The 26,173-nt window shown below is 46.9% G+C and overlaps 4 protein-coding genes across 4 annotated transcripts in view; 2 read left to right on the top strand and 2 right to left on the bottom strand.

The window, feature by feature from the left end:
- Positions 1 to 16,634, top strand: part of raph1b (Ras association (RalGDS/AF-6) and pleckstrin homology domains 1b) — a 35,002-nt gene extending 18,368 nt beyond the window's left edge. The window contains exons 3-17 of the mRNA XM_034551125.1: positions 738 to 857; positions 1,221 to 1,326; positions 1,472 to 1,666; positions 2,345 to 2,769; positions 3,397 to 3,468; positions 7,423 to 7,500; positions 9,138 to 9,297; positions 9,595 to 9,716; positions 9,933 to 9,998; positions 10,091 to 10,234; positions 10,878 to 10,988; positions 11,225 to 11,323; positions 11,434 to 11,554; positions 11,705 to 11,841; positions 11,953 to 16,634. Coding sequence (XP_034407016.1) covers positions 738 to 857; positions 1,221 to 1,326; positions 1,472 to 1,666; positions 2,345 to 2,769; positions 3,397 to 3,468; positions 7,423 to 7,500; positions 9,138 to 9,297; positions 9,595 to 9,716; positions 9,933 to 9,998; positions 10,091 to 10,234; positions 10,878 to 10,988; positions 11,225 to 11,323; positions 11,434 to 11,554; positions 11,705 to 11,841; positions 11,953 to 14,730 — 4,734 coding nt within the window. The 3' untranslated portion in view covers positions 14,731 to 16,634. The remainder of the gene's footprint in view (positions 1 to 737; positions 858 to 1,220; positions 1,327 to 1,471; positions 1,667 to 2,344; positions 2,770 to 3,396; positions 3,469 to 7,422; positions 7,501 to 9,137; positions 9,298 to 9,594; positions 9,717 to 9,932; positions 9,999 to 10,090; positions 10,235 to 10,877; positions 10,989 to 11,224; positions 11,324 to 11,433; positions 11,555 to 11,704; positions 11,842 to 11,952) is intronic.
- A 266-nt stretch (positions 16,635 to 16,900) lies between these two features.
- spp2 (secreted phosphoprotein 2) lies at positions 16,901 to 18,677 on the bottom strand. The gene is made up of 6 exons (XM_034551651.1): positions 18,517 to 18,677; positions 18,318 to 18,442; positions 18,006 to 18,128; positions 17,535 to 17,645; positions 17,222 to 17,270; positions 16,901 to 17,104 (listed from the first exon to the last, which is right to left on the bottom strand). Exons 1-6 carry the CDS (start codon positions 18,566 to 18,568, stop codon positions 16,971 to 16,973), a joined length of 594 nt encoding a protein of 197 aa, XP_034407542.1. The 5' UTR covers positions 18,569 to 18,677; the 3' UTR covers positions 16,901 to 16,970.
- A 441-nt stretch (positions 18,678 to 19,118) lies between these two features.
- On the bottom strand, positions 19,119 to 22,428 carry alg11 (ALG11 alpha-1,2-mannosyltransferase). The gene is made up of 5 exons (XM_034551436.1): positions 22,323 to 22,428; positions 21,588 to 21,809; positions 20,973 to 21,344; positions 20,118 to 20,683; positions 19,119 to 20,029 (listed from the first exon to the last, which is right to left on the bottom strand). Exons 1-5 carry the CDS (start codon positions 22,367 to 22,369, stop codon positions 19,746 to 19,748), a joined length of 1,491 nt encoding a protein of 496 aa, XP_034407327.1. The 5' UTR covers positions 22,370 to 22,428; the 3' UTR covers positions 19,119 to 19,745.
- A 336-nt stretch (positions 22,429 to 22,764) lies between these two features.
- cpb2 (carboxypeptidase B2 (plasma)) lies at positions 22,765 to 25,485 on the top strand. Its single transcript, XM_034551485.1, has 11 exons — positions 22,765 to 22,841; positions 23,133 to 23,208; positions 23,297 to 23,421; positions 23,499 to 23,607; positions 23,812 to 23,913; positions 24,089 to 24,193; positions 24,310 to 24,420; positions 24,515 to 24,605; positions 24,726 to 24,928; positions 25,034 to 25,118; positions 25,212 to 25,485. The coding sequence occupies exons 1-11, from the start codon at positions 22,765 to 22,767 to the stop codon at positions 25,424 to 25,426; spliced, it is 1,299 nt and encodes a 432-aa protein (XP_034407376.1). The 3' UTR covers positions 25,427 to 25,485.
- Positions 25,486 to 26,173: the final 688 nt, after the last annotated feature.

Below are 26,173 nucleotides of genomic sequence, written 5' to 3'. Positions count from 1 at the left end.
AGTGCTTTGGCTCCTGAAAAGTGTCCTTGTATACACTGAAAAGGTGTGGTTAGTATGCTGTACTAGAAGGTTAGACAGTGTCGTCTTGTCATGTTCTAATGTCGTAAAATATCAATATTTAGATGCCTTTCAGAGGCCATCAACCGTTCTGTGGCATTACTAGAACCGAGCCACACAGCTGCATGTTGCAGTTCACGCCAGTTCCCTTTGTGTCCAGCAGAGGGAGCTCTGTCATCACCTTTGACACAACACAGCTGGGCTCTGGCAACCAGCCTAATGTGCCTTCCTTCACTCACACTGCCCCAAACAGCCATTAAGAACCACCTGCTAGTGATGTTAAGTGTGCTTTGATTGATATCTTCTGGTGTAGTGGTTTCGCTGCAGGTTTATAGATCTCAAAAGAGCTGAGTACGTCAATTATTGGATGGCGGTCTGCTCCTCCTGTCCATCAGCATCCCTCTCTTTCGGGATCGTGAGCTGGCTGTAGAGGTGTTGGGTGTGTCCGCGGTGAACAGCACACAAGGCGCCAGGGTGCACTCCACCGATCAGACTGCACCGGGTGCCCGCTAGGGGTCCATGAGCGGTTGTCATGGTAACAGGCAGTGAGGTTGGCATGAGCTGAGATTTTTTTTTTTTCTCCTTTAGATCATTCCTGCTTTGTGGGTGTGATCTGATGGTGTGTGAATTTGTATACATGTGTGTAATACACCTCTGTTTCTGTGTGTGTGTGTGTGTAGATGGAGCAGGTATCGGACGATGAGCTGGACCATGGAGCAGAGGAGGACAGCGATAAGGAGGACCAGGACCTGGACAAGATGTTTGGAGCTTGGCTTGGAGAGCTGGACAAGCTGACGCAGGTTAAAGCACACACAAAATGAGAGGGCGGTTGGTTCCATAGATACAGACTCGCACAGGTAGAGGAGCAGGGAGAAAAGAGCTGTATCCATAGCAACCTTAACACTGCTAATCCTGTCTCCCTTTCCTGTATCCTAGCAACTCCCCTCCCACCACCACTTTGTATTGTGTATTTGTGCAGGTTTGTGTCAGTGTGTGTGTGTGTGTGTGTGTGTGTGTGTGTGTGTGTGAGTACACACTAGCAGGCAGACGTGGTTGCTTAGATCCTGTGCTTTGACTGTGATGTCAGAATGTGTGTGTTTTTTGCACATGTGCTCATGCTTTTTGTGTGTGTGTGTGTGTGTGTGCGTGCGTGCGCTCTGTAGAGTCTGGATGATGGCAGGCCTCAGAAACCACTGCAGAAGCCTCCTCTCAGGCAGGAGACGAACATGGCTAACTTCTCCTACCGCTTCTCAATGTACAACATAAACGGTGAGCCTTTACTCCTCTGATCCAGATCCGTAACAATACAGATCTCTCCCCCCCCCCCCCCAAAAAAAGAACAGACGAAAGAATTCACGAAACCCCTCCCCCTTCTCTGTGCTTCCTCTGTCCTTTTTATCTGTGCTCCCTGCAGAGGCGTTGAACCAGGGTGACACAGTGGACCTGGATGCCTTGATGGCTGACCTGTGCACCATTGAACAGGAGCTCAATACCATTTCCAAACCAAACTCTGCATCTCGTGGCCAGAACAAAGGCCAGCAGCGGGCCCCTGGGGGGCGCAGTGCCAGCACCAAGCACACAGGCACCAGTGGAGGGGGAAGCAGCGGAGGTAGTCCTGTTACACAATTTTCATTTACAATGGTGCCCCACCTATAACAAATTATATAATCATTTTAAGCCAATAATGTTTTCTGCCAAACTCTTTTAAATAATTCCCCACATTGTTGACCTTGGATAATGTTTGTGTTGCTTCCTCCACAACACAAAGTAAAACAGGAAGATGTCACTCTTCTTCTGGTGCTGAAGAATCTGAAGGAAAAAAATCGCTTCCAACATGTTTTTCCTTTTTACTAAAGCCAGAAACCAAAACAAACACATGCAGAGTAATCATATAATAATAATAATAATAATAATAATGCATTTAATTTATATAGCGCTTTTCATAATACTCAAAGACACTTCACATAATTAAAACATCCTAAAAGCTCAAAATAAATAAATAAGAATAGCTAAAATACAGGTAAAACAAATAAATAGGGACTTTGAGTCGCTCGGACCCTGCATCCTGTTGACAACAGGGAAATGCAGTCTTTCGCCAACACAAGCCACAGCTTTACCACACTGGTATAATATAAATAGTTGTTGTCTCGTTTTGTTATTGGTCATAAAATCACAACAGTGTTTCCTAACAACCTCACCTCACTATATTCAATATTCATTAGGAAAAAGGCGACCACATCTGATTTAGAAAGCGGTCCCTCTGAGCTATTCTTGAAATCCCCAATAGGGAGCGCCAGTAGCAGCACCCGGGCGTCGCCGGCCAACACGGTGCGCGGCGGCAGCCTCAACACCCGCCCCGCGGCCGCCAACATCTCCCTGGATGACATCACCTCTCAGCTGGAGAAGGCCTCGCTCAGCATGGACGAAGCGGCACGTCAGACCTCTTCCTCCTCTTCCTCCTCCTCCTCTTTCTCCTCCACCACGCTCCGGCGGCCCTCGTCGGGGTCGTCCGGCGGCGGGCAGCACAGGAGGACGGGCTCGGTGGGCGCGGTCAGCGAGCAGGAAGCTCCGTCCCAGAGGTCCAGCGTGAATTCAGCGTGTGCCTCGGCGTCCAGCATGGACTCCCTGGACATTGATAAAGTGATGGCGGGTGGAGAGGTGGAGGGCCAGAGCAGCCCGAGCACACAGGGACAGAACCAGACCAGCACAGAGGTACGACTGCCACTGAAACACACACAGAACAACACACACCGAGGATATCCAAGAGGTAGACATAGCATTATCAGCTCATGATAAAAAGTGTGCGTGAGCCATAGCGTGAAAGACTGCGTGCACATTTCCCCATGTGATAGCAAGGACAGCTCTCATCCTGCATGCTAAACCACACACACACACAGCATGGCGTTTGGAAGAAACTGCATGTTCAGAGTCAATCCACAATACAGGACGTGTATTGTGCATCGGGCGGCGTGTTAACAAACACATTGAACTCTCCTATCGGGCTCGCTTAAGTGTGGATTACAAGGTTAACATCCTGAATTCTTTCGCTCACTCACCAAGCTTCTCGGCACTTTAACAAAAGCAGAATATCCTCTAAAGTTTAACCTGTTTCAGAGGCAAAGATCTGAGCTAATATACTCATACAAATGTGTATGTTGAGGGGCAACAGCGAGAGGAAGGAGGACAGAGTATTTCAGTTCAGAAGAAACAGTGAGCATGCATGTTGTTGTCCCCCCCCCCCCCCCTGCATGTCATCATGTTATCTGTGTTTGCATCCTTTCCTATATCTGGGGTATCTATCCACACACACACCTTGCCTGCACCTCCTGATATTCCCAGCATGTCACACTGCGACGGGCCAGACGGCAGCTTGACTTCACCTCACGGGAGGGTGAAGTGGATCGGGCCACTGTAAGTGTGTTTGTGTGTGTGTGTGTGTGTGTGTGTGTGTGAGAGCATGCATGCGTTTTAGGCATTTGCCCATGTGAACACACAGTATTTTAGTTTCCACTATTTTAATAGAATCCCCATGCAGTGTGCAGCCATTTGTTTATGTGTAATGCACATGTCAGTATACAAGTGTGAAAGAGGGATTGTGTGTAGCTGTAGACGATGGGTATGCACAGTATACGACGGATTCACACACTCCAACCTATTGCAGTTTGCTTTGTGCATATCTACAGTGCTTCTCACAGTCATTGCTTCCTCGCCCACAGCTGCAGCTCATGACAACCACGACTGCTGAGCGCTCCGTTTATGGAACCTCCTCTCGCTTCCACGCTTCTTTCATACGAACAATTAGATTAATAAGCCTCTGAGAATCATCTGGCACTGACTTCTTTTTATATTGTGTCTGTTCCTCCTCTTTATCCTCTCTTCACCCAAGCACTCCTATCTGGACCGAGAAACCTCGCTCATTCTGAAAAGCATAGCAGGAAAGCCTTCTCACCTCCTGACCAAGGTGACTTCCTCATACACCCGCTTCTTTAGTTTTGTGTGTGTGTGTGTGTGTGTCTGTGTGCGAACTGCTCCTCTCTTCTGCTTTGCATGGAAAAATCCAACAGCTGCTGGAAATCAGACCAAACGTATTTATTTCACTTAATTAAAAGAACAGGCAGCCGATGTCAGCTTTTCTTAAGTGCGCGCTCACCGTCTCCAGCTGTGAGGGCTGCCGGTAATCTTGGAAATTTAGGAATGCGCAGAAGAAGAGAAGTGCACGAGGCAAGTGACAAGACCACATCCCAAGTAATGAGAATCTAACATCTGTGCATCGGTATGGATTTTTCCCTTGCATCATTTCTCAGCATTTACCATGCGCACACGCACACTGTTCCCATGCTTGTAGATTGAATACACTTGATAGTTTTGTCCTACTTGCTTTCACGTTCTTTCTTTCACCGGCATGCAACCTTTTGTCTCGGTTTTCCGTCATTTTCCTTCTTTCTCCTGTTTTGATTTGCACTGTGTATGGATGTATTAATAGAGCTACAGTGATACATCGCGTCAGTCCAGGATGGGCCGCTCTTCTCTGTTTTGATATCAGAATCGGAGCACCTCTGGACACGGGAAGAAAATCTTCAGTTTTTTTTTCTTTTCAACATTTATCTTTCAATACATTTTCTCAGACTCTTTTTTATTATATTTTTTTTTTGGGCCACTTTCTGACATTTATTAGACTAAAGGACCCTTGTTTGGTTGCAGCCCTGTATTTGATCTCAACGCTGTGCGCTTGTGTGTATCATACTTTGTATTTTCGTTGTGCTCCACTGTTTAATATACAGAATCGCTCGCATCTGTTAATCCATCATGTGTCGGGCCCTCCGAAGTTCCCAATCCCTCTCGACACTGACCGTAAACATCTTGGCAGCAGCCGGTTTCCCGCAGCGATTGCAAAGCTCACGCCCATCAGATGTGTGCAGATTTGCGGTTCAAAGTTGGCAGCTGTTGATTGTGATTTATTCTGCCATCGCTACACAGTGCAAAGATTAAATGGGCCGAGAGCATTCGCCGAGTTTGAGACAAATCATGCTAATCTAAGGCAGTGTAGGGGGGGCGAGGGGGTCTTCCATATATCTGGGGAACTCTGGAGAATACTTTTTTAAATTATTTTCGGCACTTTTTTAAACTCTTTTGACGACTTCAAATCAGCATACAGCCCCTGTTCTTTTTCATGTGAGGATAAACTGAAAGCGCTCCATTAGCGGCCGTTGGCATTGCATTGCGGATTTCTCTCCAAAACCCTTTTTTTGTTTTGTTATTACCATTCATTTGAATATAATGGATGCCAAGAGTGAAGCTGGCTGACTTTTTTCTTCTTTTTTTCTCTCTCTTTCTGTTACAAAACGATGGTATCTCGGCTGTAGGCTTGTGACATATAGGCTCCCAGTGTCTGAATGCAGGAAGCATTTGAATGGAGAGGATTTATTGCCCGCCACGTCCCGGCTGTGAGGGAGTTTGTGTGTTAGTGTTCCACTTTTCACCGGAGAGAGAGGGAGACGCCGTCGCCCCGGACTCACAAACTCTCTCCCGATCCTCGCCCGCAAATCAGAATACTGAATGAGCGTGGGCTGTTTTGGGAACAAGCGGGGAGACACATCAAAGGGAGAGGGTGCCAAGATTTCTTTTGGTTTTTTTCTTCTTCTTTTTTTTTTCATGCTCAGCAGAAGAGGCTTTTAAAGTTGGCTCTGGTGGGGCTGAGTGTGAAAGTGGAAGGGGGAAACGCCTGTGGAATATGAATCAGATTAATGTCTAATAAAAAGCAGGGTGTTGGTGTCATGTGGGGAGGAAATAATGGAGGGGAGACAATTATGGAGCGACACCTAGAGTGTGACACACAGATTGACACTGTAATCTCCACAGCCCCCGTGACCTCTCCTCCCTCTCCGTTTCTCACACTTGGCCGACTAAAAGCCTGCCACTGTGTGTTGGCCAAACATAGTGTTGGCTTTATTGCAATAAGGTGCATGTGCCCTGCAGCTGGTCATGTGGAAAAGGTTGTCTGGGTCAAGGAGAGGGGGGTGGGTGGGTCTTAAGATAAGAGGCTTGTGCAAAGGCTGTTAAGACCCCTCAACCCTCCTCTTGTGTGTACACGCACTTGAAATATTCAGCACCTTCAGCGACTCATTCAACCCAAATTCCACTCTCCGTCGTTGTCACTGTGGTTTAGCTTGCAGGGGCCAGTGTCGGTCACGGTCTCACCGCTCGTTCTGATTGGCTAAAGGGTAGAGGGTCCTGTAAAGGGGTTGCCGATTGGCCGCCCCCTCGTTCTACCATTTTTGTGGGGATTATGCTCCATTGATTGGGCACGCTCCCAAACCCCTGCATCAGTGATAAAGAGAGAGAGTGATTGAGAGGGGGATGGGGGGGGGGGAAGCAGGAAGAGAGAGTTGGAGGGTAGAAGGGGGAGGGGCATCCCCCTCCTCCCGACTGTCTCATTTGGGGGTTTTAGTCAAGTTGTGCTCATCTCGGGGCGCACATGTCTGCGTCTCTCGTGTCTGGCTTGGAGTGATGGGCGATGTGGATGCACGGCTGAGTTTCACCCACTGAGGATCGTTGTGGAGTAAGTTTTTACACGGCAGTAGCTGCGGACAAAAAATATTTATACTTTTTTTTCTTTTTTTCTTGCAATGTAAATACAACAGAGAAAGAAATTGTCTTTTTTTTAAATTATGGACGAATCTGGATTTTTTTTCCGAATATGATCTTTGCAGGAGATCATTGTGTCTTTGAGGGGAGAGCATAGAGGCTTTCTGAACTGATCCTACACTCATCCGCAGCCTCGCGCCCTTCGGGGATCTTCTACTATTGTTTCCCTTCTGCTCTATAGCGAGATCAAAGGAACCCTCTGCAGCTCCATAAGAATCCAATATGGAGCCATAGACTGCAAATGGAGCGCCATATTTGAGGGAACGCCGGGACCAATGTCACGATAGCAGCGATTTTTAGCAACGCGTTTTAGTCAATCATATATTCACACACGAGTAATAACACCAAAAACTACACACACACACACGTGGAAGCATACGCAACCTGCGGAATGGAGGTGATGGCATCTTGTTGGAGGGGGCAGGTAAGCAAATCAAGGCATGGAAAAAATTGGATTTCGTTTTGCCCATGACACCATGCGCCATCATGCCGGAGGCTTTGTGCGTTTTAAATGGTTTAGAAGGCTGCTTACTATTTAATGAAGTTGTGTGTGTGTGTGTGTGCATGATGGCTTGTTCTTGCCAGAGTAATAATTGAAGACATGGGTGAAGAAGATGAGGCAACGCTTTGAAATCGGAGAGTCCTGTTTTTTTTATGTGCGTGGTTGTGTTGTTGTTCTAATGATCACCGCGTTAACCATGCTCCTCCGTGTCCATCTAGGAGGAACAAGCTGCCAAATTGAAGGCGGAGAAGATCAGAGTCGCCCTGGAAAAGATCAAGGAGGCACAGGTCAAAAAGGTAGGGCCACCTCTCTTTCCTTTTGTGCACGCACACACACACACTCAGTTTAATTTCTGAAAAGACCGTTCTGACACTTTCAATAAATTGCTGTCTGGTCGTGTTCGCTGCACGCCGCATTTTCTTTTGTGAACTTCATTCACGGCGAAGCGCAGAGAAAAAAATAGGTCATTGCGGGTGTTTGATTATATGTGTGTGTGTGTGTGTGTGTGTATCTGCCGGGGAAGGGAGCAAGACATCGGAAGCGGGCTGCGAGACAATGCCGACACATTGCACACTGCACACATTGTAGACGTTTTGTCTCGTTCACCACGTCCAACCAAACAAGGGGGGGGGGGGGGGGCGCCCTGAAAAGCCGCAGCGCCGTGCATGTCTCCATTGGGAAAGTCCGTATGGGACTCCACAGGCAGGCCATTTTTATTTTTATTTTTTTTATACCAGTGTCTCCGCCAGTGAATGAATTGTCTCTGTGAATGAGAGCAACATAATGGTGACCATTTACATGCAATGAATAGTTGAGACCCAACAGTGTTTCAGCGAGCGGGGGCTCGACTTCACTCTGCCAAGTGAATACAATATGACGAGATAAAGAGTGCTGGTACAGTCGGCACATCAGGAAAAAAAAAAACTCAGCCGCCGTCGGAGAATGCTGCGACGTGCTAAATTATTAGTCATGTGGCTGTCAGCAGTCTACACAGCCAGCTATGACTCACAATTTACTATGTTTTGGATTCATGACATGGAAGCAGTTTGTTTGCGTCTGGATAGAGGGTTCTGGATTCTACCTTTTTAGGAATTCTTTGGTTTGATTCATCTTACATTTTTTTCTGCCAGACTAGGTTTTTTAGGTTTTAGGTTTTTTTTAGGGGTCCCTCCAGTGATGTAGACAAAATGTAGGTCAGACTCCCCCCGTGTCTTTGTCTCGCAGCACACTCGGCATTCTCATTGGTCCGAGTATCCCTTCGATCATCTGTACCCACCCTCTGATTGGATGTCCGGGTTCCTGGTCGGGGGGGGGGGGCGAACAGGGGGTCAAGGAATTGAGGGGGCTTTATTCCGTTTCACACCAGGACAAGTCTTATGTCGGCTGCGAGTGTGTTGGGCTGGATTTGGCACGCGTTGGTCTCGGTCAGATTAGTTTAAGCTTGCTTGTTATGGAGGGATTTTTTATTGCCAATGGATGCAAAACTTTCAGATTATTGGATTTCAGTGGCTGTATATGCATATATATACATTGGGACTGCCGTGTACATTTTGTTCCCAAATATTCCTGCGTGTGTTCTTTGTTCGTACTTAAAATGACAAAAACAAGTCTTTGAACTGCCAACAGGGTCGTTTCTTTCCATATGATTTGAATATGCTGGCCAAGAGATGATACAGATTACGATTACTGTACAGTGCATTAATATATGATAGGAAGCCTGTAATAGTTTTTTAAAAGATGACAGAATAACAACATTTAAAAGCACTTATTTAAGATGTACTTCAAATGAAGATGCCATTTCCAGAAATAATTCATGCTGAAGTGCATACGTAGGGATTACATTGGTGTGTCTTTTCGTCCCAACTTTTAGCATTACGTTGCACAACAAGTCGATCTTCAGGAGATCACACTCCTTTCTCCTCCTCTTCCTCAGCTGGTGATCAGGGTCCACATGTCGGACGAGAGCTCCAAGACCATGATGGTGGATGAGCGGCAGACGGTCAGGCAGGTGCTGGACAGCCTGCTGGATAAGTCGCACTGTGGCTACAGCCCCGACTGGTCTCTTGTGGAAACCATCAATGAGCTACAGATGGGTAAGAGAGAGATAAAGAGAGTCTATTGTTTGCCTTTGTCTGCACTGTTGGCATATGGATAGAAGGCACTAATGGTAACATGTATATTATTATTATGATCATCTGTGACTAAAAATAGTCTCTGCTCACGACCTCGGGCTAATTGCCGGGCTCACAGTTAAAGGCTCTGCCCCCGCCCAAAAAACAGAAATCCCCAGAGGGAGGACATTTAAGTGTGTGTCAGCACAAAACATTGCATATCTTGCATCTTATCTTCACTACTCCCTCTCGTCTCTCCTTCTCTCCCTCCTCTCTCAGAGCGTATTTTCGAGGATCATGAGAACTTGGTGGAGAATCTATTAAACTGGACCCGGGACAGCCACAACAAGCTCATGTTCATCGAACGCATAGAGAAATATGCCCTCTTCAAGAACCCTCAGGTGACCACACACACACAAACACATTGTTTATGCATGCTGAGTGCCAGGCCCAGGCCAGAGAGTGAACAGGGGAGTGTGTTTGTGGAGGAGAGCTGGAAGTAGGTCAAAGCTGTAAAGCGAGTAAAGGTGAATAATTTATTTAACATAAGATGAGGTGAGACGCCGACTTTACACTTCCCCCTTCTTTCCCTCACTGTTCCTCTCGATCATCTCCAGAACTACTTGCTGGGGCGGAAGGAGACATCAGAAATGGCCGACAGGAATAAAGAGGCTTTGTTAGAGGTGAGCTTATGTAGAGCGCAAACTTTCCTGTCGTTTCCGAACTCATCGGGAGGATCTCTAACTTTGACACCAATTCCTGTGCGTTCCGTCAGGAGTGCTTCTGTGGCGGCTCGGTGTCGGTGCCAGAGATCGAGGGCATTCTGTGGCTGAAGGAGGACGGGAAGAAGTCGTGGAAGAAACGCTACTTCCTCCTCAGAGCTTCGGGGATTTACTACGTCCCCAAAGGCAAAGCCAAGGTCAGTGAGACTCGGGATGGGAGTACTTCAGGCCCACAGCCGAGAAACTAAATGAAGCCGGAGAACAGCGATGTGGGTTGGGTTTATGAGAACCAGATTCACACAGTCTGCTCCGCGGTATTTCCTGTTGATCGAAATGAACACAACAGAAACGGCACATGTGCCCTATTTTTAGCCCTTTTCAGTGACAGCAGCATTCAATGGTTGCGCTACCAGAGACCAATGCTGTTGATTGTTTTGTTGCCTTATTCAAATCCTGCAACCTTGAGCTACGAAGTAGGTTGAGTCCTATAATAAATTCAAGTTTCAGCTTAAGCATTGAATAGAGCACTGTATATTCATCTTAGATCTCTGTAATTACCCTCAAAACATGAGCACTTTGACTAAAGTGGGACTTGGATCCTCTTAGCATAATTATTTAAAGCCCATTTAGAGCAACTTCACTCAAGCATAGAAACCGCATGTGCTCCAAAAATACTTTTAAGGCTATTAAAATGTAATTAGGACTTTTGCTTTGGTTATGTCGATACATTTAGTTGGTCCAAAAATGTTAGCTGTCCTGTACCTGTAGGCAGCATGTGACTTTTCCACCTTGCACAGAGCAGCAGCTTCAATCCACCCTCCTCTGTCTCGCCCTCTGCAGGCATCCAGAGATCTTGTGTGCTTCCTGCAGCTGGACCATGTGAACGTGTATTACGGCCAGGACTACCGCAGCAAATACAAGGCTCCTACCGACTACTGCCTGGCCCTGAAGGTGAGGCCCCTGTCCCTCCGACTTCCTTCTGAGACTTTTTTTGTTGTGTGACGTGAACATCTGAAACAGTCGGCAAATGTCATGGAAATGTATCCGCGTCGCTGTATTTTATGTAAAAACTGAAGAAAGTGTCTCATAAATGGCCCGAAGATGCTTTAAAGTCAAAAGACGTGCAGCCTTTTATATATATAATGATGATGCAGCATTTTAAAACATGTATTTACTTCTTTTTGCAGCATCCCCAAATCCAGAAGAAGTCCCAGTACATCAAGTATCTGTGCTGTGATGACGTCAGGACCCTGCACCAATGGGTGAATGGAATTCGCATCGCCAAGGTGAGTTTCCGCTCTGGTTTGTTTAGTTTAGGCAAAAAGTTATAGTTCTATTAACACTTCTGAGATAATTGATGTTAATGAATTATATATCATTGTGTGTTTGTGTGTAGTATGGCAAGCAACTATATGTGAACTACCAGGAGGCCATGAAGAGGACCGAGGCGGCCTACGATTGGTCCTCTCTCTCTACCTCCAGCATCCGATCAGGCTCCAGCTCTGCCAGCAATCCTGGTAAATTTAATCCATCTGTACAAAATATTGAAGTATACTATCTTATTGCCTTACTAATATTGTGTAATAATGAGCTAAATAGCTATACTGATCATACATCATCATCTCTTCTACACTAATAATATTCTATTATTATCTGTTTGCTTCCAGAGTCCCAGTCTAATCACTCGGGCCATTCAGACAGTGGAGTGGACACTGGCTCTTCTCATGGCCGGTCCCAGAGTGTGGTGAGCTCCATTTTTTCTGAGGCCTGGAAGAGAGGTACCCAGATCGAGGAAAGCTCCAAGGTATGGCTTTCTTTCAAAGACGGCGGGGATTAAACAAAATCCGCGATGGTTGCTAATCTGTCACAGAATCTGTCACTGACTTCACCGAGCTAACTCCCCGTCTCTTTTTAGCACATGAGAATGGAGGCAACCAGAGGGGCCACCCTGCCGCACGCTTCCCACAGTCACCGGCATCACAGCCAGCATTCAGCGGATCACCCGGCCCTGACGCCCCCTCCCCAACTTCAGGTGCAGCCTCAGCCCCTCCAACAGCACCCGCCAACGCACCCCGAGACACCGACCCAGGCGACGCAACAACAGCACCTGCCCCCCGTGCACCTGCCCCCCCAACACCAGTCTCCCCAGCACCTGCCCCCCCTGCTCATGCCCCCCCAACACCAGTCTCCCCAACACCAGTCTCCCCAGCACCAGTCCCCCCAGCACCTGCCTCCCCAACATCAGCCTCCTCAGCATCAGCCTCCCCAACACCTGCCCCCCCAGCATCAGCCCCCCCAGCATCAGCCCCCCCAGCATCAGCCCCCCCAGCATCAGCCCCCCCAGTATCAGCCCCCTCAACAGGTTCTGCAGCCACCTCCCCAGTTTCCCCAGCGCCCTCAGCAGTCACCACAGTCTCCGCACTTGCAACAACAGCCGCAGCCCATCAGCAGCTACAACCACGTGCCCCCGCAGCAGCAAGAGCTGGCTCCGCCGCCCCCGCCTCCCCCTCCGCCGCCTCCCCCTCCTCCTCCGCCCCTAGTTCTAACGATGTCGCACCACTCGCCGGCTCCCACCATGTACAAGTACAGCACCATCACCAGGCTGCAGAACCAGATGGCCGCTCAGTCTGCCAATCACCACAGGTTGCCCGGTCACCTCCATGCAATCGGGCACCAAGTTCTGCCCCAAGGTCCGACCCCACCTGCAGCACTGGTGGCCGTCAAACCCAACGTGAATCACATTGCGGCAAGGACTAATGTCCCGCCTCCCCCTCCTCCTCCCCCCCCACCATCCATGCCGGCCCCTGGGTCAGCCATGGCGATGTTGAAGCTGGGCCCTCCCAGTCCGGCCGCCCCGCCTGCCTTCATTCCACCACCCCCAGCACCTCCTGCTCCACAGACAAACGGAGTAACATTTCCTCCCCCTCCTTCTCCTTCTCCTCCACCACCTTGTGCACCGGCTCCCATGAGCCAGCCGGTTTACCCCAACGGGCTGAAGCATGCACTGAAGGAAAGGTTTCCCAGCCCGCCGCGGGACCTCCTCCCTCCAAATGGACTCCTTGAGGAGTCCGCGCCGCCTGCCCCTGCTCCACCACCTCCGCCTCCTCCACCCCCACCTCCGCCACCACCTCCTCCTCCTCCCCAGCAGTTCCCGGTGCCAGTCCAGTTCCCGCCACCCCCTGCACCACCACCAGCGCCTCCCAAAACCTTCACCCCAGGCTTTTTCCCTCACACTGCCCCCAAACCTGTGTCACCTGTCTCTCCCTTTCCCCCCGCCCCACCTCCTGCTGCCCTGGGTGGCCCAACCCCACCGCCACCTCCACCCCCTCCTCCACCTGCGTCCTTCAAGAAGCAGTTCGGCCTCCAGGCAGGCCACATCTCCAGCCACCCCCCTCCGACTCTCCCTAAGCAGCACAGTCTGTCTAAACAAACACCGGTATCTATGGGAGCCGCTCCTACCATGTCTTTGGTGAAACAACTAGCAAGTCAGTTTCCAGGAGCTTCATCCCATGGAGCCAATCAGGCAGAGAGCCCCAAAGCCCCCCTTTCCCCACCTGCAGTCAAGACCAAACCAAGATGGCAGCCGGGGGGCGGCCAGCAGCTACAATCTCCAGAGTTCCCTCCTCCTCCTCCAGACAGCAACGTTGGCTTCCCTGCCGCGGCCGCCGCCCCTCCTCCTCCACCTCCTCCTCCTCCTCCTCCTCCACCACCACCACCTCCCCTAGCCCCTGTCACGGGCCCAACTCCACCTCCTCCTCCCCTCCCTCCTGGAAACCTGGGCTCCTCCTTGCGGAGGTCGCCCCCTGGGTCCTCCAATTTCAAGAAACCCCCTCCCGCCCCGCAGAGGAACTCCGGCTCCAAGTTCAACGCCTCAGCTTCTTACGAGGAGTCCAGGAAAAACTTGCTCTGCAAGTTTGCTCCCCAGAATACTGCCCCCTCTTCCTCACCAGGTCCCACCTCCTGCAGTGGATCCCCTTCCAAGGACCCTTCAACTGGACCACCCGCTCCTCCGAAACCAGGCAAGCTCAACATGGCCAACCTGCCCATGGGACTGCAGTCTAAAGTGAGCCAGGTAAAGCAAACCAGTGGTGACTTCCCTTCCCCACCACCTGAGTGCGCTTACTTTCCACCTCCTCCTCCAGCCTCGGAGCTCTTCCCCCCTCCTCCACCTCCTGGGAGTGACGCCCATAGCGGAGGACCTCCTAGGGTAGCCGTGGTCAACCCCCAGCCCCAGGCTCCCCCTCCTCCTCCGCCTGTCTCCCTTGTCAGCAACACTACATGGGGGAAGAGCTCGCTGAAGAAGACTCCTCCACCCACGCTTGTGCGGCGTAGTAACGCCACCCCGGAGCCTCCTCCACTGTCACCACCTCCACCCACCTCCCCAAAGGGCAGCTCAGGCCAGCCCAATTTCCTGGATGATCTCCACCGGACACTGAAGCGAAAATCAGTGGGTCGCCAAGGTTCTCTCAACCCGGCCGGCCTCACGGGCAAGTCTGACCCCGTGGGAACTCTGGACGACATGGCGCTGCCTCCGCCGCCCCCTGAGCTGCTCCTGGACCAGGGAAAGCAAAGCAACGGAGGAAATGGTGCCTACATGTCCGGAAACATCTCAGGCTATGCAACAATACGACGAGGACCCCCGCCTGCACCACCCAAACGAGGGGACACGACCAAACTTACTGGCGAGTGTTGAAACTTGGAGATCAGGACATTAGGAAGATGGGTGAATAGACAATGAAAGAATATATGGAACTGAACACTCGTTCGTAAAATGGGAGCGAACTCCTGAATTGCTTCTGTCCTCTTGGGATCTAAATGATAAATAGATGACTGTGTATATACTAAAACCCAGACCAGGGGCAGTTAGTGTTTGCTAATGATTGCAGTTTTTTAACATGCTTGGCATTCTGGATCAGTGGGGTTTATAATATTGGGACAATTTCGTCTGGAGCAGGTAAGTTTGGGGTCACAGAAAAGTAAAATTGGTCTTTTGATTTTCTGCGATTGTCTAAACTCTCTGGGAGACATTGTATTACGGTAAACCCCACCCATCTGGTACACCAAGCAGATTTAAATATACACTCTTAAGAATTGTGCAAATATGACCATGTTATCCGCTTCTTTGCCATAAGTCTTTGCCACGTACTGAAGACAAAAACAAAACAAAAAACACATCAAGATCGTTCTGCTTTGGTACTGCATGGACTTCATGTAAGAACAAGCCGTAAAACATGCAGCTGTTCTGGTGTGTGTGCATGAGTGAGACAGATAATCTGAGACTGGAGATGCATACATACATACATGCATGCATGTGTGTATGATTATATGGTGGTGAAGTAGTTAACCATTTGAGAAGGCCTTCGTGGAGCGGGGACGGTTTGGTTTTATGTAAAATTATTTAATGAGCGATTAATGGAAGTATTTTTTTTTTTTTTTGTATAAGTCTGTCTTTTAATAGCTGTTCAACAAAGTCTAGAGAGGAACAAAATATTAGGGCACAATGGAATGTATGTGGGGCGGTGTAATTAATAACATGAATTACAACACACATGAAGGCAATGAGTCGGTGACATAAACACTCAAAAAAACGTTAAAAACTTTCAAATCTGTCGACTCTTTTCACCACTTGGAAAATGCAAATCAGAAGGAAAGCCTTATCCCCAAAGTCTTGCACAGAGGTCAAAAAGCAGAGAGGAGATTTCTTCCAAAGGTTCAACAGCGTCTGGACTGTGCAGCTGAGTGAAAACTAACGCAAAAAAACAACGTCGTTTTTGATTTAATAGACTATAAATGGAGGAGGAGGCCTGTGACTGTGAGTTCCCCCGTGCGTTGGCTTGATTTTGGACCGTATCCTTCAGTTCGTATCTGTACAGTCGTAGCTGCTACTCCCTTACTGTCGGCCCTCGTCGCCTTCTAAAGTCACATGGTATCACAATTCGGGATGTAGAATGTACAGGTTGGATTCAGTCCTGTGGAGTATACTCATCCACACAAGGTGACCCAGTTGAAAAGGATGCATTAGTCTGGTCAATGTAGAAAGCGTTAAATCATGTAGTCCATCACAGAAAACATCTGTCGTGCATTAGACTGAAAGTTGCGTGTCTGTTGTTATCTCCTGATTTTGTACCTGCAGATTGGATCATGAAGGGTTTTAATTTCTTGCAGCAATGCCTTTTTATTCTTTTTGGGGTTGCTAATGCTGTCCTTTTTTTTTCTTTCAAGGAACTCCTCATCAACGTGTCCTCGTTTGCGAGGATGACATATCGTATTCATATTTCAGACCGTTTAAACTGGTTTTAAATTGGCTTTAGTGTGCTTGAAGTGTCATGAAGATGGTGGTTTCCAAACGGGGCGCTGTTTAACACGCCGTTCTTTGGTCCGACTCGGCCGATGTGGTTGGACCACCGCTTGCAGGCAGCGTATACCATTTCTTATAACTGATTACCATTGTCTAAACAGGATGTTTGCTACAGTGCAGTATGTAAGTTATTGATGTGCTGATGTGAACATGTGGGGCCAAGTGAAGAAAAATGGTTGCAGATGTGTCCTCCTGCATATAAACTGAAAATCACAATATAAATGTTCAAAGCAGACCTCAATCCGTCTCCGAGTCCTCATTTGTTCAAATGTTTGAATTAAAGGTGTAACATGATTAAAATGGGAACAGTGTTTTTGGGTCAGTGGAGGTTAGACTCCCTCTAGTGGTCTTTTGTTGTCTTACACTAAGAAAGAAAACCGAGTAACGCAGAATTTAAGAGGCTTTAATAGCCAAATATAATCATTTAAACTGTAGGGATTAAACTCTAAAATGTAATAAAGCAGAATGTGTCTCCCAATGAAATGGGGCAAGAAGGGACACAAATCCTAATGTTCAAATTCTGTTTTTTAATTCCAGCTCGTCTTCTCATCGGCACCTAAATGTGAGCTGAACTTTCACACCAGGTAGTTGGTGAAAGTGTCTCCTCTGGGCCGGGCTTCCTCCGCCGTCCGGCCATGCAGGGGGAGACCAGGCTGGAGGTGCAGAGGAGGTGCAGGAGGAGCAGGAGGTGCAGGAGGAGCAGGGACTGCTGAAAAATATTGCGGCTGTGTTTAATTTCATACATTGAATATCACACTGTTGATTGTGTATTCAGATACTTCAGCAACTGATTGTAGGGCACAATAACGAGGGAAAACCAGTTTACCTCTATTTACAAATGGGATGTTGAACTGGTGTCTCCGCTTTAAGGTCATCTGTGGAATCAAAGCCTTGATATTACTCACATTCCCTATGGAGCTCAGGACACTTGTCATATTGTTGCTTAAATTGATTGAAGTTAATTGGCTCTATTAACTGATTGGAAAACTCCTAAATACATTTTTATAATTGGTGACGAGCAGCTTTTCCACTTTTTTTGTCACCAATATAATGTAATTTGCTTTGACTCAAAGCACAAAATGACCTTGGGAAATTAGAGGGGAAAAAATGACAGCATTGCTCCCCTCTTGTGTCCTCACCTCCTCACTCGACTCTGAGCTGGAGCTCGAGGAGTCGTGGTCACATCTGAGAGACAACACCTGGGCCGAGGTGGCCGACATTCGAACCCGACTGGAGCAGGACAAGGATGGCTGAAGGGAAGGAGGAGGATGGTGTTTTTAATGCACATATCTCGCCACTGGGCCCCGCTGCATCATACCAGAGCTGATTTGCTCAACACACTCTGTCCCAGTAAATTCATGCCAATGCAAACAATGGGCTGCATCAGTCAGTCAACATGTGTCCTATACCCAGAATTGAGATAAGAAGCATTCAGTGTCCATGAGTTGAGTACAGAGACGGTAACCTTTAACACTGATCCTATTTATTAATTAACCCATGGGTGGTAGTTTACAGAAAAGAGAGAATTTACTTTATTTCACGTATCGTTGCGGTCACTCGAGGTGTGATTTAAAAAAAAAAAAAAATAAATTCCATTCTCAATGTCTCACCACAAAGAAGCCAGTTCTGAAGGCGCACGTCTGGGGGTCGTTTCCGGAAGCCTTCACACACTCCGTCTCTTTAATGCCAAACACCATCAGCAGGTCAGTGGCGTTCAGGCTAACGGGAATAATCTGGCACACATCATGTGATATTTGTCATAATCCCACAAAGAACACACGCACAGTATTGCTGTAATACTGTAAATGGCACCGACAGCAACTACTACAACCTGCAATATAAATAAATACAAAAAAAATGGGTATAGATGCTGCAAATGAACCTTTCCTAAAGTTCTTCTTGTAGCCTATGTGCGGACTCACCTTTTTGACTGAGCCTCGGCTAACCCGGTAAAGATATCTGACATACTCCGAGTTGACCTGAGCCAGGGCTGCTCCGAGGCCCCTGTCTGCCAGAGACGTGAGCTCTGAGTAGTACAGTGGGATCCCTGCGAGGACACAGATGTGGAGACGTCAGTCGCCGTGGAGACTGGTGGACGTAATCAAGAGTGAAGCCACTCACCTGAGCATCCCAGAGTATGCAGCAGGGCCAAGAGGAGCATGTAGGACTTCATCTCAGCGAGAACCGGATCACAATTCCTCAGTTCTTCATTCACCTCCCTCTAAACGTGTGTCCTGGCCCCCCTATGCGCCCTTACCCTCCACAACCCCCTAAAAACTCCCTCCCCTTCTGTCTCTCTAGCTTCCTTCACAGCTGTTGACCTTTGTTCAGCAGCACTATTGATCCCGTGGCGATGCCCCCAAATTAAATGAGCACTATGATAAGAATTCATAATTTCTTCACACCCTCCATTTGTATGTACTGCTCGAATCTGATTAATTTAAACAGCCTCTTATGGCACTTTAGGCCTTTACATCAAGTATTTTAATTGGTTTTAATCAATAAATACAATGTGCCTCGAAAATGAAAGTTCATTGCAGTCGAGGTCTTATCTGAGACATAATATTTTTATTCATTATGATATATCTTCTTTAATTTATTTAGCTCAAATGTGAATATTTGCTCTACTTCTCCGATAGTAATTTTTGATATATTTGGCTTTTGGCCTGTTGGTGGAAGACGTTTTGCAGACGTGAACATTTAATCCATCCGTTGACAATCCCTCACTCTCGTTATATCTTTATTATCATCAATATCAAAAATACTTCACATTTTGGGCATGTAGAGAATTCTAGTTCTGGTCAACAATAAATATGCTCCATTACATTTTACAGCAAATTATTCAGCTGTCTAAAATATGTATTTGTTCCCCTTTAGCCATTTCCACTAAATATAATACATCTCTTTTAGATAAACTAACACTACTGATAAAGGAATGCATCCTGCAAAAAAAAAAAAAAAAAAATTGCTCAGGATATTGGGATTTACAAATACAACTAAGAGAACGACACAATTTACTGTGGCAGGATTATCTCTGAACACATGAGGAAAAGATCTGATATTTCCACTGCTGAATCGACAGAATATTACTCTTTATATCTGGTTTCAGCTTCAAAACATCTCTGTTATAGGGCCATGCATCTAAATTGTACCCAGAAGAATTATGAGAAACCTTCTTGAAGAAGCGCAGTGTTTGTGATTTCAACACCCTTCTGTGTGAGTGATCTCTGCATCAGTTTTAATCAGATTTTGCCAATGTACGTGCATCAAAGAAAAAAAGAGTGTCAATTATCACGTTAACTGTACATGCAAACACACGCACACACAAGGAATGAGAACAAGTCCTCTTCTTATCGTTCAAGGGTTCCCATCAGAGGCTCCATAGCCGCGAGGAAGCAGGCTTCGAACTCCTGATCTGAGAAGCGAGCCACGGACTGCCGTGCGTTGCGTCTGATGTGCAGCCGGCTGGCGGGCGCCAGCGCCAGGATCCTCTCCACGGCCTCCGCGTAACTGTCCTCGTCATCAGCCAGGAAGCCGGTCTGGCCTCCCTCGAAAGGTACCACAATGTCCAGCTTGGGTCCGCCAGACTTGTGTGCCAGAATGACCTTCCCTGCTGCCATACACTCCACAATACCTACGGGGGGGAAGAGAGAAGATGCACTTTTAAAAATCATAGAAATCAAATTAGACAATCTAAACATGACCTCACTCAGATGAATTACCTATTCCAAAGTGTTCGTTCCACATGGTATGCAGTCCGATGGTGGCTTCCGCGATCTCTCTCTTCAGCTCCTCGAAGGGCACGTTGAGTTTAAACGCCACTCTGTCGGCCACACCCAGCTCCTGGCAGAGCCCCCTCAACATGAGCACTCTGTCCTCGTCTTCCTGGTTCCTGCATCCACCAATCAGAACCAGCTTCAGTGCCTCCCTTCCCCCCGCCCCTTCCCTCCTTCTGTCTAACACCTTCTTGAAAGCCCTGATCTGCAGCCGGTGGTCCTTCTCCGGCCTGAACTGCCCGATGGAAACGATCGAGTGGCACTTCCTGTCCCCGTCCTCCTCCAGTGGCACATCCATGAACGCGCTGACGTCGCAGGGCGGGTACACCACGCTGGTGCGGTTGGGAGCGCGCCACAGTGACAAGATATGATCGAGGGTCCAGGAGGAGTTGACCATGATGAGGTCGCTGCAGGAGCCGGCCATGCCGTAGAGAAGGGCGAGGAGGCAGTAGTAGACCACCTTGAAGGCACTCAGGAAGAGACTGTTGGAGACGTAGTCTGGGTTGTTGAACCTAGGACGTTAACAGTTTATTTGAGGGCTTAACGGTTTTAGTTATGAATCAAATGACCAGTCAAATCACTGGTCTGTTGTCAGTGCTGCTGCAGTTACTTCTGGTCACCAATAGAGGTCAATAAAGATAATTCTCCATTGCCTTTTCTATATGTATGTGTATGAAATTGTATATTATTCAGTGTTGTATTTTGAGGAATACTTGATAAGAGTTGTTTTAAAGACCCTGAATGCCATGTTCTCAACATAGCCTTTGTGACATTAATATATTTGGTAAAGACAGTTATTACCTGGGGTTCCTCTCTCTCACTACAGACAGCATGTCAGTGCTGATGGTGGGGTAGTGAACGTAACTCCCCACGCTGCAGCCTCCCAAGTAGCGGAACAGGGGCAGCGTAAAGGCGTAGCCCATGGAGTCGATGTAAATGTCCGGGACAAACTCCATCAGCGCCTCCCATCCCAGGAAGACGGAGCCCACACTCTGTCCCAGCAGAGTGAAGTGAGGAAAAAGGCCGGGCTCCACAAGCAGCCGGTGCCTCAGGAACACAAACTGAACTGGGCGGGGGAGCGCGATGTTGAAACGCCGTCGCGCCCCATCCAGAATCTGCTGTCCCGTCACACCCAGGTCCCCCGTGTACACCACGAAGTTGATGTCCACGTACCTGAGAAGAAGTAGATTAAATGGAAGCCATTAAGCATTACCTATGCGACGTGTTGTTTTGATAGCATTTCCTTTTCTACTCTTAATTCAGTTTATTTTCTAGCAGGTTGACTCTATATTTCGCTACATATAATTGCTGTCAAAATGAATCTGCACGAAAAGACGCCGTTTTAGTAGGAAGCACATGGGTTAGGGAAAGAGGACGCAAACCAATGGAACTTTGTAACAAACTAATCAGCTGTACCTGCTCTGCAGTGCCCTGATGGCACACCACAGCACCCTCTCTCCCCCACCGCCAGCGTTGCAGTAGGGGTGGAAGAAGGCCACCGTGGGACGGCCATCCCTCGCCCTCCGAGCGTTCCTGCTGCTTTGAAGCCAGAAGCGCACGGCCAGCACCAGCAGGACCAGGACAGCGATCAGCAGCACACACAGAAACACCAGGGGTAGCAGCAACTTCCACAGCAACCTGAGACACAGACACACAGCGGGTTGATCAAGCAGATTAGATCAATACGGCAGTTTTCTGAAGGAAGAATAAAACAAGAAAGGGGGGAGAGAGAGTGTCTATAAAAATGTATTAAGTAATAACTCATAAAAGGAAAGGAAACAAATTAAACCGTTGTAAAGATGTGCTCAGGGTTGGCTTTTCCAGAGTCAGAATGAAAGTGTGATTAAAGACTGTGACCCTCAAAGATGAAACGGTTGTTATGGGTAACCATATGTACATGGTAACAGAGTCAGCCCAGTTTTGAAGGAACATTAACTAAAGCCAAATATTGTTGGAATATTACACTACATAGTTAGCACTGCAGCCTGTACGACTAAGGAAGTGAGTGCTGTATCATCAACCATATATTACGTCACCAGAGCAGCAGCCATCATAAAGGAAACGAAACGAGCTCGCCACGCTTTCAAGATGTTCAATAAGTGTATTAACTCGTTCTTAAATAATAAGTTGTGTCCTATTAAAACGTCTTACCTCGTTAATTCACACAAACAGAGGACCAGTTGATCGTGGCCCGACATCTTGAAATCTAACAACACATCGACTTCTTCCAAGTCGTCGCTCTCCTCCTCACTCCCGTTTGTCCAAATGTCATTTATGTGGTGCCACCTGCCGGCGAGGAGGTATTACTGCACTACCCTTTTCCAGCTTGTATTGGCGAGGAGTCGTATTGTAAAGCTTAAATTATGAATTTAGTGTTGTGTAAACTATGCTTATATTTCACCTGCTGGCTTCTTAGCACCAGAAGTATACTAACTTGATCCATCGCCGCCACTATGTTTGATCTATGCCCTTATCTTTAAAAAAAAAAGAAGTAATGTTTAACTTCTAAATAAACACAGTTCTAATCAATATTGTGTCCTAGGCCCCGTGATTTGAATGAACCTCGATCATTTCCAGTCTGGATACTGACAACATGAGGGCTCTTTTGCTTTTGTTTTTTTTAATGAATTTGGACAAACTTCTGAAGAGAGGACACTGCACAGAAACCCGGTATGTGGATTTCTTGAAAATGTATTTGTTACCGCTGAGGTTATGGTTTTCCACAGAGCAAATAGGTTATGACACAGTTATGCAAACACGTATGTTGTGGTGCCTGAACGCAGATGCAAACTCTACAGGTCATTGACACAATTTTAACAAAGCGCCTGAAATGCACACAACTCACCTTTGTATTCTGGCACTGTCATTAATAAAGGTGAAAACCATGTGACGTGTAGTCAACCGCAGGGATCTGCATCATTCACTGGAGACACTGTAATCTCTTGTTTTCCTTTTATCCAGAGACCAAATTCTAACAATCACCCCGAAAACACAGGAACAAGTGGACATCTTGAGGAATATTTCGTCTCATTATGAGGTAGAAGTAGGATTTTCTTCAACCAGTCCTTGCAGCCCTCTATTTATTTTCCGCCTGTCAATCAACAGTGTTCCATATTTTCTCCCAGACAGCCTTATGGCAGCCTGTGTCATCTCACTACATCAAAGAAGAAACCGAGGTCCACCTGTTTGTTCCTGCAAACAGCTCGGCGACTGTAAAGGATCTGCTGCAGAAACACGCCGTAACTCACGCGTACGTTGCTTGTCTTTAAAACAGAGTTGTGCAATTAGAGTTGGAGCTTTTGATAATGAAGTGTGCGTTTATTTCAGGGTGTTACTGGCCAACGCCAACGAGTTGATTGAAATGCAAACGATGAACAGCACCACTGACCCACGAAGCGGCTCAACTTTCTACGAGAGATATCACAGTCTTGACGATGTATGCTTTTCCTTCTTTTAGCTGTCAGATTTCAGCTTCATAACGTTAGATTTGTGTTGATTTTGTGTCATAGAGGCACTGATTCAACACGTTTCCCATTTGAAGCTTCACAAACAGGCCTTATTACAGGACTATTGGTGTATTGCTGTACGCACTTCATGTAAACACCACCGTTTCTATCCAAACACACTGTCTCCTTTGTAGATCTACCATTGGATAAACAAGACCCGACAGGACAACCCGGACACAGTTGAAGCCATTCTCATTGGCTCCTCATATGAGAAGCGACCACTTTACGCTCTGAAGGTAACACCCACAATGTTGATTAAGATGCTTGTTTTTTGGTGGCATGCATTCATCACAGCTAACCAGCATCCCCCCCCCCCCTTAGAATTTCATTTCAAAAGTGATTTTTGTTTTCCAGTCATAGAGCTGACTTTTTTTAACACTCACACTCTAACTCTCTTTCTATCTTTGTCAGTTGTCTCTAAATAACAGTATGAATAAGAAAGCAATGTGGATTGACTGTGGGATCCATGCCAGAGAGTGGATCGCTCCTGCTTTCTGCTTATGGTTTGTACAATATGTGAGTACATTTAGCGCAGTATCAATAGTGTGGGAATGTCTTGTACATGGGTTTGTTTGTTTCCTGTCAGGTCAGTTTCAGACCGGTCTAGCACTAAAATGTCCCTTCTTGCACAGGCGTTGTCATTTTACAAGCTGAACCAAGAAATTACAGACATCATGGACAACATGGATGTCTACATCTTGCCTGTTATGAACCCTGATGGATACCATTACACATGGGCAACAGTAAGAATACCTGCATGTCGCTGAGCGCTCGAGCATTTGTAAAGAATAACAATTTCAACTGGAATCGTGATTTCCCTTGATTTATTTCTCTCAGAACCGGATGTGGAGGAAAAACCGCTCTGTGAGCAAGAGCAGCAAGTGCATCGGGGTCGACCTCAACAGAAACTTTGATGCCAACTGGTGCAGTAAGTCTCCCTCTGGCATGACAGCCCCCTTCTTTCCGAGGAACACATTGAACTCTTTCTTCTGTCATACGCGAGAGTCTCGGTAGCATCTGTAAGGTGAAGTGATTCTGTATCTTCCAGCGGAGGGGGCCTCTCATGAGCCCTGCACTGAGATCTACTGCGGTGCGTTTCCAGAGTCGGAACCAGAGTCGCAGGCCGTGGCCAATTTCCTGCGCAGCCACAAGGACTCAGTTCAGCTGTACCTCAGCATGCACTCTTACTCTCAGATGCTGCTCTTCCCGTACTCCTGCACCCTAGATGAAGCAGAGAACCACAATGACCTGGTGAGTGGACAGTCATAGATGTTTCCACAGAAAAGATCAGATCCCGTCCCTTCAAGAAAATCCTAGAAACTCTTAAATGTGCTTGTGTCTTTTTTTGTTAAAAAGCTTGAGATGGTTCAAGAAGCTGCCCAGTTAATCAGAAGACATTACAGGAACATCTACAAATATGGTTCTGGATCAAAGACAATATGTAAGAAGGGCTTCTTTGTTTTAAAGCAAAATCAGCTCGGCTTGATTCACTCACTCACAAAGTTGCGCATGCGTGTCTTGGTCGGTTCTCCAGATTTGGCTCCTGGCGGTTCTGATGATTGGGCGTACAACCTTGGCATCAAATACTCCTTCACATTTGAGCTCCAGGACCGCGGGCGTTATGGCTTCCTCCTGCCGCCATCTCACATTTCCAGGGCCTGCAACGAAGCTCTGATTGCTGTGAAGACCATTGCTCTCAAGGTTATTAAGAAAACCCAAGCTTCAAAAAGTCCAGTTCAAGCTGATTGAACAACAACAATTTAGGCTGAGAGCTCAATATTTAAAGTCCTTTTTGTGAACATAACAACTTGAGGAAATAAAAACTGTTTTAAAAAAACTGATTGAAGTTGCAGATGAAGTGTCAATGTCTTTCTTCTGTTTATTTGTAGTGTGTTTTATGCTCTAATGAAATATACACCATCATTCATACATCACACAGATAATACATTGATTTCTATTATTCTTGGAGCTATCAATTTTACGGTTGTAGTGGTATTAATAATACCTAGACTGTTCCAGTCAATATTAATTACTATATATATACCACATGATCTTGATTACACAAATTCCGTTTTCACATTTTTTGCTTTGAAGTTGAAACTTTGAATCGGTATTTTATCTGTTAAGAGCATGTCAATAAAAGAACCGGGTTAACAGCAACAGAGATGGAGAAGGAAATAGGACCGGAGCTCAGATTTGCGTCCCACAGACACTAAAATAATAATTAAAAAGAAAACATGAATCCGATTGCATGAATGTCAATATATTTCTTCTGTTTATTACTACTAACTGAGCAAATATACGGTAAAAGTGTACATCATCATGCATATACACATATATTAATAATGATTGCTATTATTCTTGGTGAGTGAATATAAGGTTATAGTTATTGGTGTGTGGTCTTAATATAGACTCAGTTATCCAAACTGTACGACTAAAAATAACTCATAAAGTAGGTCCTATCAAGTACTATTTCAGTATCTTAGTATAGTATGA

This window comes from Cyclopterus lumpus, chromosome 2, assembly GCF_009769545.1.
Source record: "Cyclopterus lumpus isolate fCycLum1 chromosome 2, fCycLum1.pri, whole genome shotgun sequence".
In the NCBI taxonomy this organism is placed as follows: Eukaryota; Metazoa; Chordata; class Actinopteri; order Perciformes; family Cyclopteridae; genus Cyclopterus; species Cyclopterus lumpus.
This window is presented reverse-complemented; position numbering and strand designations above follow the sequence as displayed.